The following is a 24,100-nucleotide window of genomic DNA, read 5'->3' on the forward strand; positions in this document are numbered from 1 at the left end:
AAACCGGTATCGGATGCCAGAGTTACCTAGATAGAAATTATCATAGCTGATAGACAAAGTGTGCAACTTGTGCCTGTCTGGCAAAAAGGTGTCTGTGGTTTTACTACCGGGTTTAGTGAATAAGAGATTGCCTCCTCCAAATAATTAAAAATAAGAAAAAAAACACACTACGGAAAGAACAATTGTGAAAATTTTTAAACCAAGAAAATGTTTTCCCTTTGATATGATATATAAAATAAGAATTATTATATGAAAATGCGTTATAACGTAAACATTCTCCACGAATGAACGCCTAATACAAGCAAAAACAACACATTATCACTACAGAAAGAGATGTACATGTATATATTTTTTTCAAAGTCTTTATATCAACTACTTGAACTGCTACACTCTTAATAAACTTAAAGAAGTTTTGCCGAGCTTCCTTTTCATTACTAACTCTATAATTATTTTACAGGTTGATTTCACCATGGGAGTAAATACTGATGGGGAGGAGGTGAATCCAGAAACATCACTTCGGGATGATAATCAGGTGAGCATACGAAAATTTAATTAATTTGCAGAAATTTTTTTATTACGTTTACTCATTCTAAAAAACCGTATAGTAGGTTTTTGTGGGAGTTGTGGTTGTTACTTACCGCTGTGTTGTGTGTCTGTATGCTAGTGTGGTCTTATGTGAATATATGACACAAGTTTAATCTCTCACATTTTGTTCATGTTTATGCGAAAAACTAGTGTCAAAAGTAATCAGTATTAGATCTGCCGTTTACATCATTGGCTAATACTGCTTTCACATCAAGGTACGGTCGGACAGATGTGCTTTCACACTGCCGTTAAAATTTGGTTAGGCCCAGAGTGATCGGTCGCTGTAAATTTGTGCGTATCACCATGAACCTATCGTGCCTATAGGTCCATGGTATCATGATCTGCGCATATTTTACACTATTGCACTGACGTAATCCATTTGAGACGCCCTCGAAATGCACCTCGCCGGGTGGCCTTGCAAGATAACATACAGGACAGGAAGGGTAGTCTTGCACGATTTCCTAAGAACTTTTCATTCCTCTCTTTCCTTTACTTTTCTAAGATTTGAAAGAAATTATTCTGTTTTGGGAAAAAAAGGAAAGCAAATTTACAAGGTAACAATAGTCAAAACTGACTAGTTTGCCTTTTCAAAATAACAACAACAACGTCAAAGAGGATGAATAGGGAATTTCGATCAGTCACCGAGTACGATATGCTTTCACACCAAGCTTGCATTGGTCGCGATCGGTCGCTGAAGTACGTCTCCGATTGTACTCAACGACCGATCACTTTTTATCAAAACGATCGGTTGCTGAGTACGATGAAATGATTTCATCGGTAGCTGACTACCGTCTCTGCGACTGTGCCCTGGTGTGAAAGCAGCATAGGGTATCTTAAGAAGAATATCACGGGAACATATGAATATCAAGTTGAAAAGATTTATGACCTCATTTTCATTAATGAGTGAAAACGTGGGTTCTAATAATGGCCATTACTGGAGTTTTATTTTTCTCATTTCATTGGATGCAATAAACCAGCAGTATAGTACTTGTCTGAGTGCATAACTCGTTTTGCGGGGAATGAAAGTTCTAAAGTGCAGATATAACTGAAGACATTGACGGGCGATCGATTTCAGTTCGGGCGGTTGCTGTTAGATTTTTATTTATTTACTTTATTTATTTAATCATTCATTTGTTCATCTATTAATTTATTTGTAGTTTTATTTATACGGGGTACTATTGTTAGTTTCATAACTGCTTTCCACAACGGCTCTGTCCACATAACATACAGTTTGTTATAATAATTGAATCTGTAATGTTTACATAATAGCACAATTAAATATTCACGTACATACATAACTGTATAAGTATTGTTCCACCATGGACCTATTGATGTCCAACTGTCCGCACAATGATATTACTCATATACTGAGAAACTCTTCATGCGAAATCGTGTTTCAATTTCAGGACTCGGCCTGGAAAACATACATTTCAGATAATCAGGTGCAAGATTATTCAGGCATTCATATACTTGGATCATTCTATGTTGATTCCATCGAATGGGCAGTTCTTACCACTGTAGTTCTCTAAACATATCATCTGAGTTCGTGGAACTGCTCCCAGAATCATTCTAGCCATTCAACTGTGTAACTTTACTAATCTATCGAGATTTTTTTATAAGGCATTTAACCATGTAACATCACAATAATCTAGAAGAGACATCGTCTTAAAAGCCCTATTGTTTGAGATACTTTACTGGCTGTGTAATCGATGTGCTCGTTCCATACTAATTGTTCATCAAACATGACACCAATTTTCTTCACTCTCTTTATGTGCTGATCGGAGAGCATTAAATGCAAATTAGAGAATTATTTAAGTTTCTGTCGAGTGCCTATACAGTGCGTATCAAAAAAAGTTTACACTTAGAAAAATCCTGTAAAATCAAATATCTGCAATATTCTGAAGATTTTTCCACATTCTAACATTGGTACAGATCAATTTAAGCAAATGACGATATAACTGTATTTTTCCGCTTGAGTGAGCACCTCTCACTTTTGAAAAGATAGTGAAAAATGATTTGCGCAGAACTTTGAAATAGTTCTACGAATAAGGTAGACCTTAATCATAAAAAAGTGGAATTTAGCTCGTAACATTGATTTGAAGATATGTTTTACCCTTTTTAACTTGTTTCCTTGCCCAAAACACTTCGGAGAGTGGATTGCGCCCCATCCCACTTCCCCACACACTGAAGCCATCGTGATGATATTTGCTTAACACTGGACTGTGATTTACATGAAATAGCTTAGGCTCAATTTCCATTTTCTTGATCATTAGATACAATTACCAATTGAAAAATGAAATGTAAACGTACTTTAAATGATAAAATTTTGGTGAAAAATGCTGGAGATGTCTGATATAAACTTTTGTTCAGATTCAGTTATGTCCTCAGATCCAGCTGGGGCAAAAAGTGTAAAGTTTGAGCTTACTAAGTGTTGAAATTTCAATTTGGGTGGCAAAATTATTACTAAATGCTTGAATGCATCCGTTTTATTTCAACTGACTAAAAGAGCAAAGGAATAGTATGAGAAATGTTGTGCAGGATAAGTTTGATTTCACCCTTTCCCCTTGACACAGCGTGAAAGCAAGCATTTCTCCGAAAACAGATTTCTGCGAGCTTTACAAAAATGGACAATGCTCACTCGAGTGTAACATTCTGTCAAAACTTTTAATTTCATTGGAAAGATGAGACCTAAACCCGAGATTATATGTGAAAAAAATTACCCACATGCTGTATATTTTTTAATTCCCAGGGCTTTTTCAAAGTGTAAACTTTTTTTTGATACGCACTGTATAGTAACATAAATTTTGCATTCCTTAGGTTCAGTGTCAGCTTATAATACTGGTAAACCATTTTCTGCTACCTTCATACTAACTTGCATATCATTTTGTAATTCATCAACATTCTTTTGCTATAAAAAGCAAGACGGTATCATCAGTTTACATATGTACCTTGCATTCGAGATCAGTTAAAGCCACTGGAAGACTATTGATTAAATTACAAACTTTAGTGACCCTAATATTGAGCCTTGTGGTAATAAAATGGTAACCGTGGAAAGTGAAGATATACTATTATCCCTTTAATTTACTTGTGCTCTCTCTTCAAAATACGATCTGAACCACTGTATTCCACGACATTTGACTATAAACTTTTCAATATTAACATCGAGAGATCACTTAGGCCAATCGGTATAACTTCTAATTTATTAACCATGTTAACCTTTTCTGGATCTGATGAAAAAATAAGGTAAATGCATGAACTAGAATTTTCTGTTAACATAGTGGGTTTTTATACAAGTTGTAATAAATGTGATCATAACAAAACTCGTTTAACTTTTCTTTATATTTTGGATCAAATACATCTATATTGAAGTCACCACCAATAATATATTCCTTGTCATCACTCTCTATCTGGTATAATGTTTCATCAAGTTCATCTCGCAAATCTGAATTTTTGTTTGTTAGATAGACGACTCCTATTTCTATTTCAATCCAGCACGATTCAAAAGTTTTTTCACGACATCGCGAATATTCTTAAATGAGATATTACTGTGTAAATCCGGGATGAATCCCCTTGTACGTCGTACGGGACATCTTAAATTAAAGCCAAACTTTCTTACTTTATGTCACTTTGACTTCTTCAATCACATTATTTGGCTGATGATAATGATAATCCCATCAAACTAAGACATTCATTAGGTTAGAAACCGCTATTAGGTGAATATTTCTGTCAATATATCATAAACAAATAATGTGTCGTACGGGACAATTGTGTGTCGTACAGGACACTTGTGTGTCGTACAGGAATCGCGTGTTGTACTGGGCAGCCTTAATAAATAAACATGAACTTTTTATCAATCAGAAGGAGCATTACCCCTAAATTATTGTTTTTTATGAATAATCTTTTAATAAGCAGTCATTCAGGACAATACAATTAAGTAACCTCAATATATACAATTGGGAGCAATATGTTATAATTTTTTTCATGATGGGAAATGTACAAGTGTTCACAGCATTTTTACGAGCTGAAAAACTTCAGGTTTTGTGTGAAGTTATATTTTAGGGAACTAATTGATGATTTCCAAACACTATTTAAACAATAAATGAATGAAACTTTGTATAAATTATGGGGCTAAAATGATGATGTTATGATTTTTTATATAAAATGTATATCTACATGATATATGTCACAACTGTCACTTTTTTGCTTTTTTGGTCACAATTTTTTTTTCTAAAGAAATGCGGTTCTACTTTTTCAAACCCATCTGCATTTCATGAAACCATATGGTTTGTCTTATTTTCCAGATTTTTTTTACAACTTGAAAAAAGTAAGGAGTTTCAATACTGTATATAAAAAATAGTGATCATCAAGGGAAGTCCAAATAGATGATCATGATGATTGATATGTATTTTTTTACATCTTATAATAATTCCACATTAGCATGCAAGAGGGAGTCATCTTCCAGGCTAGGTTGAAATAATTATAAGTTTTCTTTTCATGCTCAATGAAAAGAAATTAACCTGCTCTGATCAGTGAAAATCACCAGTTTAGCTGAAGGGATTCACAAAAGAATAAGCCTACATGAAATCAATTAAAATGTTTAGAATCACCTATTTCATATTCTGTGGAGATAAACAAAGTACTTTTTCAGTTCACTTTATGTTAAATCAATTAAATGAATTTAAATATGCCTACTATTTATGGTTTCTGAATCCAAATCCTGCAATTAAATGCATTATTATATTGTGTGTCGTACGGGACATGTCCCGTACGACACAGCGTGTGTCGTACGGGACATTTTTTAATAGGACAATAATTGAAAAATGAAGGGCAGTAATTAGATCCTTATGGGATAAATCGATCACCCATGGGTCAAACAACGAGAAACTCATTTTATGAAATTGCATCATCAAAAATAAATTTGTAGGAAAAAACTTTTGCATTATCATGTGTCGTACGGGACATTGCCAAAAATAGGTTCGGAAAAATCAGGCTGCCCCTATTATGGATCATGAAAATGTTGTAGATATTATTTGGAACCATCAATGATATATTATTCTATTGACCTGCAATATTTTCAATCTTCTCTTGCTTTGCAAATAATTGTTTCAGGTGGAATTTGTACTTGACTATTCAATGAGCAAAATTATTGAAAATTTAAAATTCCATTGTTCTCCCCCCAAAAAACTATATCTGTCTTCACTTTTGGTTAAAACTCATAATTTTCATAAAATTTAGGTATCATAGTAAAATATTACACTACTTATGACTTATTGAAAGCATGTTGAAATTTATGATATTTTTCAAGTTCTAGTGTGGAATCGCCCTTGGGATAAATTTATGGTTGCATGAGTTATTCAATTGAGATTAAACGCATGAGTGAGCAAGAATTGTAAATATAGTGTAGCATTATAACTTTATGCTGTGGAGCTCAGCAGTGTGTCCATGGGAGTGAGGATAACGTGAATACATGTTGCATGCAAGGGAGTGAGATAGGGTAAGACTTAAGAAGAGATTCTTCTTGTTGTTGTACTCACTGCCCCCCCCCCCTTCTTTTTCACTCACTCACTTCCTGGATGTGCAGTTGTTTAAATTAGAAAAAAGTCCATTCATGTGCAGTGGTTTTACGCAAAAATATTCAAATTTGCGTATCATGAATTGTATCATAAGGATGGATAGAACATTTACCACCCCCATCCTTAAAATGGGAGCATTTATGTTAAGCAAAAACTAGCTTTTCACATATGAGAGGTGCATAAGAATTTATTTAACAAAACGTCTCATTACAAAGATAAGGGTTCGTCAAGTGATTGTTAAGATTCGTCTTATTTGTTGTATAGTCTCAATAGATGCCCCTGAATATTTTTTCCCGAAACATTCCAGATGTGAGAAAGAAAATCAAAGCGGATAACTTTTTCACGTCAATTCAAAATTATAACAACGATATATATATATACATTTACAATTACAAAGAAATGATCATTAAAAAGACGGAGGGATTGCCCTACTCAGCGTTGATGGTTAAAATAATATTTTAATTTGTTATTGTTTCTGTTGAATTTAATTTTTTTCATTCAGCGTTATGTACTACTTAAATTGACAAATGATTGTATTTCAAAACGCTAATTCTAGATTTGTGTCAAGCTCTAAAATAGGGACTGGTTGAAGTTCTCCTGCTAAGCCCCCACCCCCGGTCCCGCACCCTTCGGCTCGGATACCTCGCTCCTTCGTGGAGCGTAACGGGCCTTTTCATTTACATGTTTTTGCAAGTGTAATGTTATCATGGTCATGATATTGTCAAAGACGCCTTTTCTATAAATTTGTATATAATTTTAGTGCTATGGTAGATTTGGCCTTTAATCCAGAGAGGCCTATAGATTTTGTTTCCGCTGCAAAATTGACGAGTCTTCATCATCATCATGACCAAATCTCCAAGAACATGTCCGTGTCATGGCAATAATTTTCCGTTATATCATTGTTTGTGTCCTTTCTGTTTGTTTTTATTTGCTTTTTTTCTCTCTGATGGCTTCATGATTACTTATGAATATTATTAATAATATTTATCAATTGTGTTTGATTTGGTATATTAGATTTGTATCTCACTACATATAATTATGACCAAATCGTGATTAGGTAAAATTAAGATTTTTGAGTATTTTATTCTTAGAACAAAATCCGATGTATGTTACCAAAAAATAACCAAAATATTCATCTTATTTTTTTTTTCATTAGCACACAACAGGGTTTCGGCCGATGGAACACAAGACAGAGCATGCTAGAAGCAAGGAGAGCTTTCTTTTAGACGATGATTGTACTGGGGGAATTCAAGATCCAAAACTGTAAGTTTTGTTCTATTTATAATTATCCAAATACATCAGTTCATTTATTTGTAATGGAAATGATAGACATGTGGATAATTGATAGGTAAAGGCCGCATTGTAGGAAATTTATTAATATCGGTTTCCAATTAAACCATTTTTTTCAACTACTATCTTCCTTTTTGGAAAATCATCATTATTATACTGAATGGAAGGGGAAACACAAATAGTACATAAAATAATGGGAAAAGGGAAGGCAAGAAAACGACTATGGTAAATATTTTATTGTTTGAACTTGTATAATTAAGCAAGGAAAATCAATCAAATCAAACCAGTCCATCAAATTACATACTAACAACAGCAGAAGCACAGAATATAGCTGAGGATCGTAATGTCCTCATCGCCATGTACGTCGCTTTCGAATAAAGCCTACACCAAAATTGTAAAAGGTTATATTTATTACACCAGTTATTTATCTTATAAAGTTCATACAGTATGTTGATCCTCCAACATTCCTTTGGGACTTAACTGTTTTTTTTTTATAAAGCCGGTCGTTTATTAATTATTTTGCCTAATTATATGCCATTCAATTCTCATAAATTCAAAAAGGACCGCCATTATGGAATTATTGTTCGTTACTCTTCATATTTTGAGTTGATGGACGATAAGATAGAGGACTCTTGGCAATTTCATTATTTGCCGAAACAAGAAAGTTTAATCATTATTATCATACTTTATGTCGTAAAGGAAGGTCAAATTCTGAGACTCTCGTTCCGTTTTTATCCCGTCTGCACCGCAGAGCGAAATTATATTCGCCGCTTTTCCCACTGCGGCGACGGCGTCGTCAGCATTGAAATCTTAATCAAAGCTAAAACTTTTGAATATCATCCTAACTTGGATTTGATTTTGTTTTATTTCATTTAGACTTAAAATTCATTTTTGTTTTATTTCATGAAACTTGGACATAATGGAATCTTGCACCATTGCTTACTCTCCCCGGTTTCAGTTCACATGACCAAGGTTAAAGGGGAAGTTCACCCTGAAGAAAACTTTCTTGTAAAAATAGCAGAAAAAATAGTAAAAAATATTGGTGAAGGTTTGAGGAAAATCCGTTAAAGAGTAAGAAAGTTATTAGAATTCAAAGTTTTGGATTTGTGACGTCATAAACGAGCAGCTGTCCCATGTGTTATGTTATATGAAATGCACAAATTTCAAATTTTGTATGGTTCCTGATGACTTAATTTTGTTTTCTTTTCATGGTCGGGTGTGAATCGATTTGTCTATTGATATACAAAAGTTACAGTGAAAACCATTTTCAATTTTCTGAGAAAATTTCTCAATCATCCAGTGAATTTTTTTATCAATAAATCCGGTCCAAGGTATGCAATTACTTAAATTATTTGTATTTCCCTGAATCATTAAATTTCGGTCAAAAAACAGTTTTAAATCGCGATCTATAAAATGCTAGTTCACTATACGTTGTCTGTAGCCACGGACCCCCAACCACTTCAGTCTATGTATGGTGAGTGGACCCAACGCAGTTCAGCGGAACAACCAAAATACAAAGACTGAAGCTTTTGGTTAACAAAGTTACGTGCTTTCAAAACCGCTTAAAAGCGAGACCAATTACATTTCCATAGGAGGTAGAATATGAAATGACCTTCATGTACATTTAGTTGAGAATGCTAACATATTTTTTGGTTAATTCACACCTGTGCCAGAGGGACATATTTGGGGGACGCCTGTATGTTACTAAAATGTTCAAAGTGACATTGAAGAACAATACGTTCAATTATAATTTAAAGGAGTTCTACAATTACCTCATATGAACCATACCGAGAACAATATCTGTTTCTTGCAGAACGGGTGCAACGGACACCTCCTTCATCTCACCTCAACAGCAGATGTCATCAAAAAATAGGTCTGTGGTTTCCATTAAAGAAAAACCGACATCTGTCGCAACCTGCAACTCTTGTCCATCAGATGACATGTGTGCCCAACAAAAGGAATGCAAGTTGCAACCATTTGATATCACTAAGATCTTAGACACCGACATTAATGGTGCTTGGGAAGATTGGGATAAAGCATACAAAACACTGCTCGATGAAACATTCTCTAGTGATGGGAATGGACCTGCACACGAATTACCACTCAATCCGGCGCTCAATCCTGATATAGACAAGGTGGATGATGAAGGATATACTCTCATGTACAAGGCAGCCTTAGTAGGTAATCTAAAAAAGGTTGAGTATCTTATTTCACAAGGAGCGAACATAGAGTCACCAAGCAAGGGTGGACTTCAGCCTCTTCATGTGGCAGCTAGAGAAGGGCATGCTGATATTGTGGATTGCCTCATTCTGCACGGAGCGGATCCTAGTGTCCAATGTGAAATGGGTCAAACACCTCTTCACAGAGCAGCAGTAAATGGGCATATCTGCATCTTGAAAAGTCTTATTGCAGAAGGGGTCAATGTCAACAAGGCTGATAAGCAAGGTTGGACATCATTCAATGCTGCCATTGCATACGGTCATCTAGTAGCTGCCAAATATCTCATGGATAAAGGTGCCAAGCAGCACAAATATGATGGAGCGACCCCACTATATGATGCAGCTGAATTGGGTCATTTAGATATCGTGGAATTCTTCATTTCCAATGGGGGTGATGTTAATGAAGAAAATGATAATGGGACAATCCCATTACATGGAGCTGCTATTAAGGGTGACCTGAAGATCATGAAATATTTCATTCAACAGGGGTCTGATGTGAACAAAGCTGATTCAAATGGTTGGACACCATTCAATGCTGCTATTCAATATGGCCATCTAGAAGCTGTCAAATATCTCATGGATATAGGAGCCAGGCAGAACATGTATGGTGGAATGACCCCACTCTATGCTGCAGCTCAGTTCGGTCATTTAGACATCGTGGTATTCTTCATTTCCAATGGATCTGATGTGAATGAAATTGACGATAATGGGAGGATCCCATTACATGGAGCTGCTATCAATGGTAACGTGGAGATCATGGAATATCTCATTCAACAAGGGTCTGATGTGAACAAGGCTGATACACAAGGTTGGGCACCATTTATTGCTTCCATTCAATACGGTCGTCTAAGAGCTGTGAAATATCTCTTAAATAAAGGAGCCAAGCAGAACGGATATGATGGCATGACCCCACTTTATGCTGCAGCTTTATTAGGTCATTTTGATATCGTGAAATACTTAATTTCTAATGGCGCTGATGTAAATGAAGAAGATGATAATGGAAGGATTCCTCTTCATGGAGCTACTATTAACAGTAACATGATGATCATGGAATATCTCATTCAACAAGGCTCTAATGTGAACAAGGCCGACAAGGAAGGTGGAACACCATTCAATGCTGCCATTCAATACGGCCATTTGGAAGCTATGATCTATCTCATAGATAATGGAGCCAAGCAGAACAGGTATGGTGGAATGACCCCACTCTATTTTGTAGCTCAATTTGGTCATTTCGATATCCTGGAATACCTCATTTCCAATGGGGGTGATGTTAATGAAGAAAATGATAATGGGACAATCCCATTACATGGAGCTGCTATTAAGGGTGACCTGAAGATCATGAAATATTTCATTCAACAGGGGTCTGATGTGAACAAAGCTGATTCAAATGGTTGGACACCATTCAATGCTGCTATTCAATATGGCCATCTAGAAGCTGTCAAATATCTCATGGATATAGGAGCCAGGCAGAACATGTATGGTGGAATGACCCCACTCTATTTTGTAGCTTTATTAGGTCATTTTGATATCGTGAAATACTTAATTTCTAATGGCGCTGATGTAAATGAAGAAGATGATAATGGAAGGATTCCTCTTCATGGAGCTACTATTAACGGTAATATGATGATCATGGAATATCTCATTCAACAAGGCTCTAATGTGAACAAGGCCGACAAGAAAGGTGAAACACCATTCAATGCTGCCATTCAATACGGCCATTTGGAAGCTGTGATCTATCTCATAGATAATGGAGCCAAGCAGAACAGGTATGGTGGAATGACCCCACTCTATTTTGTAGCTCAATTTGGTCATTTCGATATCCTGGAATACCTCATTTCCAATGGGGGTGATGTTAGTGAAGAAAATGATAATGGGACAATCCCATTACATGGAGCTGCTATTAAGGGTGACCTGAAGATCATGAAATATTTCATTCAACAGGGGTCTGATGTGAACAAAGCTGATTCAAATGGTTGGACACCATTCAATGCTGCTATTCAATATGGCCATTTGGAAGCTGTGAAATATCTCATAGATAATGGAGCCAAGCAGAACAGGTATGGTGGAATGACCCCACTCTATTTTGTAGCTCAATTTGGTCATTTCGATATCCTGGAATACCTCATTTCCAATGGTGCTGATGTGAATGATGAGAATGATAATGGGATGATTCCATTACATGGAGCTGCTATTAACGGTAACACGAAGATCATGGAATATCTCATTCAACAAGGCTCTAATGTGAAAAAGGCCGACAAGGAAGGTGGAACACCATTCAATGCTGCCATTCAATATGGCCATTTGGAAGCTGTGAAATATCTCATAGATAAAGAAGCCAAGCAGAACGGATATGGTGGAATGACCCCACTTTATGTTGCAGCTCTGTTAGGACATTTAGATATCGTGAAATACTTCATTTCTAATGGCGCTGATGTAAATGAAAATAATGATAATGGAAAGATTCCTCTTCATGGAGCTACTATTAACGGTAACATGATGATCATGGAATATCTCATTCAACAAGGCTCTAATGTAAACAAGGCCGACAAGGAAGGAGGAACACCATTCAATGCTGCCATTCAATACGGCCATTTGGAAGCTCTGAAATATCTCATAGATAAAGGAGCCAAGCAGAACAGATATGATGGAATGACCCCACTTTATACTGCAGCCCAATTAGGTCGTTTAGATATCGTAAAATTCTTCGTTTCAGATCCCGCTGATGTGAATGAAAGAAATGATAATGGGAGGATCCCATTGTTTGGAGCTACTATTAATGGTAATATGAAGATCATGGAGTATCTCATTCAACAAGGGTCTGATGTGAACAAGGCTGATTCAGAGGGTGGGACCCCATTCAATGCTGCGATTGACTGCGGTCGTCTAGATGCTGTCAAATATCTCTTAGATAAAGGAGCTAAGCAGAACAGATATGATGGAGTGACCCCTCTTCATGCTGCAGCTCTATTAGGTCATTCCGATATCGTGACATTCTTCGTTTCCAATGGCGCTGATGTGAATGAAGAAGATGATAATGGAATGATTCCTCTTAATGGAGCTGTTTTCAGCGGTGATATGAAGATCATGGAATATCTCATTCAACAAGGCTCCGATGTGAACAAGGCTGATACAAAGGGATGGACACCATTCAATGCTGCCATTCAACACGGTCGTCCAGAAGCTGTCAAATATCTCATAGATAAAGGAGCCAAGCAGAACAGGTATGGAGGAATGACCCCACTCTATATTGCAGCACAAGCCGGTCATTTAGATGTAGTCAAATTATTGATATCCAACGGTGCTGACGTCAATGAGGTAGATGACGAAGGAATTATCGTTCTTCACGCTGCTGCCCGAAACGGAAACATCGAAATCATTGAGTATCTCATTCAGCAAGGCTCTGATGTAAACAAGGCAGGCAACATTGGGCTTACACCACTGAATGCAGCAATCATTGAAGGCCGTCTGGAAGTTGTTAAATTTCTGCTCGCTAAAGGAGCCAATTATGTCAGTTATGAAGGTATGACTCCACTTTACATCGCAACACAATACGACCATATCGACGTAGTGAAATTCCTAGTATCCAAGGGATTTAATGTGAACGAAGGGACTGAATGCGGGAAATCTCCACTCCATGCAGCATGTTACAATGGCAACATTGATATGGTAGACCTCCTACTTCTCAACAATGCTAATGCTAATCAACAAGATCAAGATGGATGGACGCCACTCCAAGCCGCTGTACAAGAAGGATATCAGCACATATCCGATTACCTTTTAGTACATGGGGCACACATGAAGGATAGTGATGTTTTGGCATTGATGCATACGTCGCCAAACACAGGTCATTATACGCTAACAGAAGGAATCCTGAATATACACGACATTGCTGAAGATGAGACACGAGTACAAAACCAAAATGATCATCAGACAGCCATGAAAGAAGAATGTGTAATGGCATCCATGACGGACCTCGAGAAGCGGTTAAAGACAACACATACCAAACAATCCAAACTACAAGTGCAAAATATCTATAACGGGAATACATTCATCCAAGCTGACACCGAAGATGAAAGATGCGCTGAACTCTCGTTGAGGGCTTTCTCCACTGGGGCTTATAAAGCTGATGATCGCGCCAATCAGGAGCTTTATCCTTTTCTTGATGCCAAGTCGAAATCTCCTGAAAAATCTGAAAATGGTTCGACCCGGGATGACATTGACGCAGTACAGAACAACATGACTAGGAAACAATACAACCTAGCCAATGATACAAGCCGTCGTGACTCGCAAGTTGAAGATGGATGGACGCAAATTCAAGCCGCTAGACAAAAAAGCCACCTACAAGATACTGAGCATCACCCAGTGTGTGAGACACACATTGTGGATAAGGATGGCATGACTTCAGAACAGGCGCCGCCAAACATGGATCATTCCACACAAATAGAAGGAATTCCGGGTACTGATGCCCGTGCTCAAATAGCGACACAAGATCAACAATATAAAGGCGATCAAACTGCAATCACATCAGAATTCACGACATACATGGTAGACCACAATACGCAATCACGTGCAACAAATACAGAACAATCCAAACTACGCATGCACAATATCTACGATAGCAATGCATTTATCCAAGCTGGCATAGGAGAGGAAGGATGTACTGAACCCTCGTTAAGGGCTCCATCCACTAGGGCACATAGGGCTAAGGATAGCGCCAATCTGGAGTCTGGTGTCAAGTCGAAATCTCGAGACAAATCAGAACATGGTTTGACCAAGGATGGCATTGAAACAGTAGAGAACAGCATGGCTAGGAAACAATACAACCGAAGCAATGATACAAGCCGTCCAGTCTCGCTCGGACCTCAGAATTGGCAATTCAGCGGATTTGACCCACCAATTCTCCGAACACAGAAACACTCCATGACCAGTGGCCAAAATTCAGAAGACCCACGGTCGAGATTGCATCTCTTAACTGAAGAGATTGGACAAACCAGAGTGAGTCATCGTTATTTTTTTAGAATCAATATGTGACCAGCAACGCCAAAACCAAATATGAGCCGCCGAAATTGGGTTTGAAATTTCTATTCACCTTGATAAGGCATATTCTAGGCTTCAAATTGGTATCTAACTTCTTAAAGTTTATTCATACAACTATTAATGTCACGTCTAATTCATTCAATGAGACTTCAAAAAAATATGTAGAAAACAAGTTTTAAAGTTTGACATGTTTGAGGTTGACTTTAACATGAGTTGTGCACAATGTGCAATATTGGTAAGAGCAAACTGTAAAAAGTGGTGTAAAAGAAACTTTTGAACCTTGCATTTTTATCTTAATTCATATTTTGACAGTATGTGAAATAACAAATATTCATTCAGATAAGCTCATCTTTTCTCTTCGGAGACAAATTTATATTTTGATTATTTACAGAGAATATTCACTATGTCTTTACATTGGCTTTGGGATGGCAGGTCACATTCGTTTACGGTATAGGCTTGGATAACTAAAATCATTTTGAAACTTGGAATCACGTTCTTACGTGTGTTATTAAATGGAATCATATTTGAATTTACAAGAGATTGTGTTTAACTGGTATTCGTAACAAGTAATTAAATCCAATAATGAAAAAGACTATTTTCAACTTAATAAATGTATATGTGGGATATATATCCAAATTCATGAAGTAATCTTAATCATTTTTCTTGAAATTTAGACAACTCTCTGATCATATCTCTTTTCTTTTCAGGTCTGATGGTTTTGGATATATAATCTTCGTGAAATTCTTACATTATTTATTTTCTATTACAGAATCCTCCAAATCTGATCACTACAAGAAATGATCGTGCCATTCATGGAGCTTCGTCAGAGTCAAACAGGTAATATTTCTGTAGTAATTCATTAGAACAAAACTCAACTAAAACCTCCACCAGGATAAAATGTAAACTGTGCAAACTCGTAAAACATCATACTGAGCATTGAAAGTATAGACTCTTCCGATGAGGACTGGTTCCCATTTAATTTGTATAATGTATATTTTGATTAATATTTATAATATACATATTTGCAGGGGTTTTACTACGACGTTAGAACCCTTTTCAAGTTGCAGATTGCAGAAACCGTGCTTAAAGATAAAGGCAGTTCAATGCTCTATTAAACCACATTGAACCACACGAGCCGTGTGTGTGTGTGTGTGGTAGTGATCATCAGATAGGTTTTTCAGCTAAGATTTCATGGTTTCAAAAAGACAAGTTTTTTTTTTAAATGTACCAGGTCTAGATCTATTAATATACTTAGTCACATTTGACCTTGATTTCATATAAAATTTGTCATTAAATAATTATTTGCTGTATTTCCTCTACCTTGGACATTTATGACGCACGTCAAATTATCCACACTTCCATTCATTTAAAGGGGAATCCAGCCTTGGCCATAAAATGTTGTGTTGGGAAGGAGAAAAATAAACTAGACAGAATGGTGAAAGTTTGAAAGAAATCGGACAAGCAATAAGAAAGTTATAGCTGCTTTAAAATTGAGATCACTAATACTATGTACATTTCAAATTGGCAACTGGGTGAGTAAATTATGACAAAGGGCAAGGACAACTTTCCCATAGGCCATGTACTTTATTATCAGAGATTTGTGGTTTTCTCCCAAGTATCCATTCCCCTGGGGCAGTAATCTAAATATAACCCAGGTAGTATATTGTTTTACGTCCTCGTGGAAGAAAAATAGAATTTGAAATAAAACTTTTGGGGAAAATGACATTTTAGCCATAATATGTATTGGAGTACATGGAAGAGTAGTCCTTGCCTTACATCACTATGACATCCCAAGTGCGGCCAATTTGAAGTCTTCATGGGTATAGTGATTACCAATATTTACAACTTTTAAAAATTCATAACTTTCTTGTTGTTTGTCCAATATTGTTCAAACTTTCACCTATCAACTTGTCTGATTTTTCTTTTCCTTATAAAAACAAGTTTTATTTGGGTTGGATTTCCCCTTTAATTGATAGCTAACTTATTTGGGGCTTTTTAATGTTCTTCTGAACCATTTCTTTTTACCAGTTTATACTTACACATTTCTAACTCAGTACCCTAAGATCAAAGCCTTCATCAACTGGTCATCAAGATGTCTACTACAAAAAACACCTGTCCTACATGGGAGCAACTTCTAGCAACGCTGGATTGAAATTCTTGGTAGGTTATCCAATTCTCACGAGCAGATTTTGATGAAAGAAATTTGTCTCTATAAAAAATAACGATATTGTAAATATCTAATTAGTAATTAATTTCCTTCTCATCAGGAAGAATTCATGATTAAGTAAACAATAAAAGCCTGAAATTTAAAATCGATGATATAGTGAAGACATTTTGCTGTGAATGTTGTGTGCAACTAACTGGTAAAGGGAAATCAATGTTCACGATACATGTATGCTGCCCCTTTTTGACATTAAATTTCTTTTTGTCTCTCGCATTTCCAATAATTTTTTTATTAAAAAATAAACTTTGAGACTTTCAGGCTTCTAAAACTGATTGATATATATCCTTGTGTCTTGCAAATAAGAATTTTCATATGTTATAACAATACTCTAAAAAGACCTTCAAAGGAATGCTTCTAAACACTATTTTGTTTTCATTATGTTATTCTCTAGTCGAAATTTCGAAAAACATGGAAAGGTCGACCCCCTTCAGCTCTGCTGATCGTTGAAACTCTCCTGCAGGCGCTGTTAGCTTTCGCCATCATTCTTGCAGAATGTCCAGTTCACGTAGCAGGCAACGGTCTCACCGAACAGGTGACCCTGCAAGCAGGTAGTCAGGGTGTAGTCCCATTCCATTTGCCTTGGTCCACTAATGATACATCCCAAGGCACCCTATATTTTACAGTTCGGTTCGAATCGCAAAATCGGCCATTTTGCGTCAATGGAATGCATGTGATAGATGGGTTCAAAAGCTCAACGCAGTCTTCAAGATTTACGACATCTGTCACAGGCTTAGACACAGCTCCCTGCGTAAATCTATTCATAGATGATGTTGATACTGTAGACCAGGATAGATACATATTCACTGCAATCTGGTTCAGGCTAGGGGACATAAGATATGAAGTTATCAAGAAGGATGTCGCAGTAAAGGTTCCACCTGGATCAGCAAAATGCTTCATTACTTTAAGTGACAAATGCGCTTATGGAGAAGTACATTGTCGAGCCACCACTGGAAGTGTAGGAACTTCACTATCATGTTACCAAAATAACCAAAAACTTAATATCCTTGATGACATCTCAGATATTGGGCGGGAAACCTGTGGTACGTTTTGTCTTCTTCATGACACTGCTTTCTCTTGCTGTTCACATGAAGTGACGTCAGACGTAATGGTTGCGACGTGCAATGACTTCCAGTGGCCACCTCGCGTGCCCGGTAATCGTACTACAACACAAAACATACCTGAATCCCTTACCGATATCAGCAGTAGTAGGCCTACTTACACCAATCTTGAAACCAGTCAAATGAACGAAATAGAATTCGATATCGATTCCGGGGCTGGTAGGCAAAAGCCTTCACTTCTCAAATACTTATTATATCCGTTGATTCACGTCCTTCACTTTCATTAGTGTACTAAATTTGCAACTCTATTGTTTCACAAAGGAACTAAATATTTGTATTTCACATCTAATGTATACAATTTCAAAAGTAACTTTAAAACAACCATTAAAATTTATTTAGGATCTTACTTTGGAAAACATACAATCTTAAAATCTAATGCTAGTAATATCCAGATTGAATCAGATTAAAGGCCTGCACTCTAATTAGGAACAAGTCGATTTCATTCATCCCCAACTTTCATGTAAGTAAACCTTAGAGCTTCAAAATGGTTGTGAATAAAATAATTCCCTTCATTTACTATAATGATTTTTGAACACTTGAAATACAATTCATTTTAATGGATACAAAATTATATGCCGAGATTATTTCTAAACCAACGTGGATGAAATTTAGCTACTATTTACTGTTTACTTGCATATGACATGCAATATGGGTACAAAATACGATTCAGTATTTTATCATTATATAGTGCTTTAAAAATTTTCATTTATGCAAAAAAACTTGATAGGGCAAGGTGACGCAAAAGGTGACTTTTTTCTCAGTTGAATAATAGAGGTATAATTATGTAGACACACAAATCAAGCTTTTCTCTTCATTGTCGGCAATTTCGTTATTTTTCCTTTCGTCACCTTTTTTCTTCCTTCCCTTCATTTCTTTCTGCTCTCTCTACTTGATTAATCATAAGGAGCGGTGGATCCACCCCCCCCCCTTGTATGACTCCGCTTGTGAAAGGTATTGCACATTTAATTCAGTTTGTTATATCTTATTGTAATGTTTATCGTGTTGTAAGCCAACCGAGGGAAAGTCTATACATAAATCCCAGTAACCATGGTAACTAGATGTATTATTTTACAGACACAAGTTAAAAATAACGGTTTGTATATATATATATATACGATGTCCATTTTATGAGCAGAATAAACATTTTTTTTTCGAGAATGTGATAATGCTCATGCAAGCATGTACAAGCTATCATGTAGATATTTAAAAATAATCTTAATAAATTGAAAATTTGTGTGGAGTCTAATATTTGTACAAATACAAGTGATAGAACTTCGAATGAGAAAAAACAAGATTCAGAATGCTATATCACATTTTTCAATCGATTTTTGTATGAAATTGCAGTCATGTGATAATTTTATGTTCCTGTATATACTGCTTTTTTTGGGTTTGACTACATGTTCTAAAAAAAACACATTTGTTCGAATGAAGTTACGTTTCATATTCTTTATCCAGTATATGCTTGTTAATAATGTATAGTCTTTTTGTTATAATTGTATGCTTTCATTTCTTACAGGAAAAATGATTATTTCTGAACCTATGGCAGGCTTTACTGAATAGTGTGGAATATTTTGATATCTATCTACAATATAAACAAATACAAAGAACGCACTTGAGTTTACATTACAATACTTGTTATTACATATTTCTTCTATTTTCTTTTTTAAGATTAAACTTGAGATTTTCCTGCTATAGAATAGAAAGAAAAAAATTATTGTATACTCTTAAGGTTTCTATAGCAACTATTATGCAGAGTAAATTTAACTATATTCATGCCTAAGCTTCTGGTCATATGATTCCTTTTCTAAGCCAGCGTGTCTAAAATGTTTAAGAAGAACAGTTATTTCGTTCAAGCCTAGTGTTTTTGAACACTTTTTTTCTTAAATAAGAAGAAATGATCTGCATATCAATTGCAACCTCACATTATATGGCTACGAATGTTCATGGATCTTAGTAAGGCTTTTGACACACTAGACCACACAATCCTTCTCTCAAAATTGGAACACTATGGAGTCAGGGGTGTAGCTTTAAAAAATGGGTTACAAGTTATCTAGCTATGAGAAAACAATTTACCTACTGTAACTCATTTAAGTCAGATATCTTGTCTCTGAGATGTGGCGTCCCGCAAGGATCCATCTTAGGCCCTTTGTTATTCCTTGTATATATCAATGATATTTGTGATGTTTCTAATCTTTTTAAGTATACTTTATTTGCGGATGATACAAGTGTGTTCTTATCTCATCCTGAAATCAAAAGTCTTGAACGTACAATTAACTCTGAACTGCCAAAGTTGGATTCTTGGTTTAGAAGTAATATACTCTCTCTCAATGTTCTAAAAACGAATTTTATTCATTTTATTGGTAGTGAATCACATCAGTGAACCAATCTCTCGAAATATCGGTGTGTTGTACAAAGTTAGATATTACGTTGCCACCAATATATTATTGATGCTATACAATACTCTTGTTTTACTACATTTCATACTGCAATATTCTGTGTGCAACAGCTAAGGGTTTGACAAATATTATTATTCTTCTGCAAAAGAAATCTATTGGGATACGACTCGATCTTATTTTAGAGACCACACAAATCCTCTGTTTGTAAAACTTAAGTGTTTGAAAGTTGACGACATACATTTTGTTCAAACTGCCATATTCATGTTTTGATATAACGCAGGATTCATGCCAGTCTCTTTTACTTCCATGTTTCAAACGAATAGTGCAGTTCACTTACACTACACAATACAGGCATCTAATATACACTTAATCAATCCTCTCACCGCATTAGCCCATAAGTCGATAAGGCACAATGGTCCTTTACCGCAAAGTATTCGCAATTTACGTAAAACATATTCCTTTAAGAAGGCAGTTAAGAGCATGCTCATCTCGAAACTATGATGAAAATGTAGGCATATAATGTTTTCTTCGAAGATAGTTCATGTCGTTGTATTTGCTTGACAAATTATGCATATATTCTTATATAAAGTGGGGGTACCCTCCTTTCTATTATTGTTTCATCTTCTCTGTATACTTCTATGTAAATATTGTATATACATGTACCTGTATGCATATATACCCTTTCATCAGTTTCTTTTCTTTCTTTTTTTGGTTAGTGTAAAACAATGGTTTTGTAATGACTCAAGCTTATGTTGCAAGACCTTTGTGTGCTCTGTTAATGATAGATTATGTAATATTTTCTTTACGTGATATTGTCTTTATGTAATAATCATGTATCACTGTATTTTCATATATGACATTGTGGATGATGTGAACGCACATGAAACAATAGATAAATGAATAAATATTCTAGTTTATTTTTGATGTGACTTTGTATATATCTAATATTATTTCATTAATTATTTCAAATTAGTGTACATCCTAAAAAATAGAACCTTCTGTTTTTACAATTGCATATCATTTTCACAGTATAGTATCTTTTGATGTCAATTCAAAATTTTAGTATTTTTTCATTAAATGTTTTTTAGTTTTTGTTTAGTTTCTTTTTGTTTAGTGAAAAGCAAATATAAATATGTACAAGCGCAGTTCAACTAGTTATAAATCTTACGTACATTCACTTTTTTTTCACAGAATTTTTTTTTTCATTTGTATATTTCATTGTCTACACAACTTTTTAAATTTCTGTAGTAAGCGGGTGACAAACAATGTCATAGTTTTGTCTAATGCTTTCAATTGGTAAAAAGTTAAATATATTTGAGTGTCAATGCACCATTCGAAACTTACAAAAAAATGTAGTGATCATTGGATGCTTTCTTTATTAAGCCATTACAATTTATGACATGTCCAGCTATTTTTTTTAACCAAGTGCACACCCAGTTACCAATAATGCACATATCATTTCCATTTATTTGAAAGCAGGATAAAAGAGCATTGCAGATTAAATGCCTTGCTCACAGTAGCCTATAGGTGGCGCGGCCGGGGATTGAACCCCGGGCTTTCCATGTATAGCCAGGCGCCTTAGACCACTCGGCCTCTGTGGCATGTTGCACCCTCTTTCGGTATCTTTTAATTAAACACAACCCTTTAAACATGTACTTTAATTCCAAATGTAAAACTTGGATATTAGAAAGTTACGGGCAAATATTATATCCTGACATTTCAGCCCAGTCCATACTTTAAAAAGCTTTTAATTATAAACAAACGGATAAAACGCAGATATTTTATTTTTATCGTACTTCGATAAAAGATATATTCTAACATGAATCCGGTCAAATTATCCAATTACAAAAACTCATCTTAATCTATTTTCTTCACACACCAATCGTTTGGGGGTACCTGCATTAATATAACTTTGTAATGAAATGGAATAGTGACATGCAGTTTTGGGGCATTAACCAAAACTAAATAGTGGTCTTAATGTTTATAAAACAAATCGAGGCATGTGCAAAAGTGGCATTGTAATGTGTAAAGATAAGTTCGTTCATTGGCATCACTTTGCATATGCAGGATTAGGGAATAACGTATATTATACGTTATTCCCTAATCCTGCATACAAGTTAGGCACTATTGTTGTTTGTTAAGGTAGATATTCGTATATGTCCTCATTATGTTTATAAAATGATATGATAATAAAACTTTTTGTCATTAATTTTGTAACCATATTTATATTTACGTTATGAAATTCTCATATTCATGCTTACAAAATTATGTCCTGATAAAAAATTTCTTTATATAAAAATATATTCTTATAATACTTGCATGTTATTTTCTTACTACCATTAACACAAAGTGTTTTCCTCTTATCATTTCACTTTCTGGTCATGCTTAGCAAAATCATATAATGTAAAGTATATATAAATCGGTATAAAAAACGATTGCTGGTTCAATTTCTTACACTTTAATATGTAATTTCTCAATGCATACAAACATGACAAGCATGACAAAACGCATGTAGTAAAACTTATCTAAAGCTTTTATAGGAAAAAAAACATCCAGTTAAATTATAATAATATAACATAAATTGAAATTCTATATATTAGTTCACTTGTTTCTAATGAAGCTCATAGCTTATATTTACGTTTTGCGTTTGAATTTCGTTCAATATTTGATACTTTGTAGTGGAACACACTCCCCTATTCTTGTGTTGCCAATTATTGTCATTGCTCTATCCTACAACGCGTCTTACATTCATTGTACAATACAATCGACAGAATTAGTTGTTTATTAATAAATACGACTTGTTCAAGGAGTTTTAAGAACGAAAGTAAGCAGAGTGTTTTTCATGCATTTAAATGGAATTGTCTTGTACATTGAACATTCTCTGGTAAGAATATTTGTGAAATAATCTTTTTGTAATAAGAGTGACTACTTGAGGGAGACTTGTCCAAATTACTGAATTGATTCTTTGTATACGATAAAACAATTTTATGTTCTATTTTGGGTTAAAATTTTTCATCTATTCTAAAATTGCATTTTATAAATATGCTCACCAACGTGTTAGTAATAAAATGTAATTTTTACATTGACTATATAAATATAATTTACAAAGGTTACTTCCTGACAATGCTTATTAAAATCCTATAAAATGATAATAAAAATATGTGTCATGTTCGTCTTTAATCAATTATATATTCCTTAATACATCTTTTCTTTCAATTCTAACTGAAATTGTATTTCTTCTCAAAAGAATGAACTGCCCTACAGTGCATACCACTGTGTGTTCACAGTGTGGAACACAATGGGAAATCACCTTCACACTGTTGAATTTGAATCACAAAGTCGACCATACGAACTCGCTGTCGAGGTGTCCAAAGTGTGAAAATTTAAGCAGAGCATTTAAACAGTTTGAATAATATTTTCACACACTCTGTAAATTCAAAGGAGCTAATCTGGTCCCTAATCACGCTCCTCTCAGAGTTAGATGAGGTACCAGTCCTGATGGAGTGAGATTTCCATCTTTAAAGAGTGAATTTTCACCTCTTTGGGAGTGAAAGTGAAAAACATATGCACATTTTCACTCCTTAAAAGTCGAAAATCACTCTTGAAAGACCGAAATCTCACTTCAACACGACTGGTCCCTCATGTCACTCTGAGACTA

The 24,100-nt window shown here is 35.2% G+C and overlaps 2 protein-coding genes across 2 annotated transcripts; both read left to right on the forward strand.

Moving 5' to 3' along the window:
* The first annotated feature begins 469 nt into the window (after positions 1-469).
* LOC121412867 (serine/threonine-protein phosphatase 6 regulatory ankyrin repeat subunit C-like) lies at positions 470-15,417 on the forward strand. Its single transcript, XM_041605629.1, has 4 exons — positions 470-532; positions 7,315-7,421; positions 9,262-14,662; positions 15,412-15,417. The coding sequence occupies exons 1-4, from the start codon at positions 470-472 to the stop codon at positions 15,415-15,417; spliced, it is 5,577 nt and encodes a 1,858-aa protein (XP_041461563.1).
* Positions 15,418-17,081: 1,664 nt separating this feature from the next.
* On the forward strand, positions 17,082-18,273 carry LOC121412868. The gene is made up of 2 exons (XM_041605630.1): positions 17,082-17,096; positions 17,320-18,273. Exons 1-2 carry the CDS (start codon positions 17,082-17,084, stop codon positions 18,271-18,273), a joined length of 969 nt encoding a protein of 322 aa, XP_041461564.1.
* The last annotated feature ends 5,827 nt before the right edge of the window (positions 18,274-24,100 follow it).

This window comes from Lytechinus variegatus, chromosome 4 (assembly GCF_018143015.1).
Source record: "Lytechinus variegatus isolate NC3 chromosome 4, Lvar_3.0, whole genome shotgun sequence".
Taxonomy (NCBI): Eukaryota; Metazoa; Echinodermata; class Echinoidea; order Temnopleuroida; family Toxopneustidae; genus Lytechinus; species Lytechinus variegatus.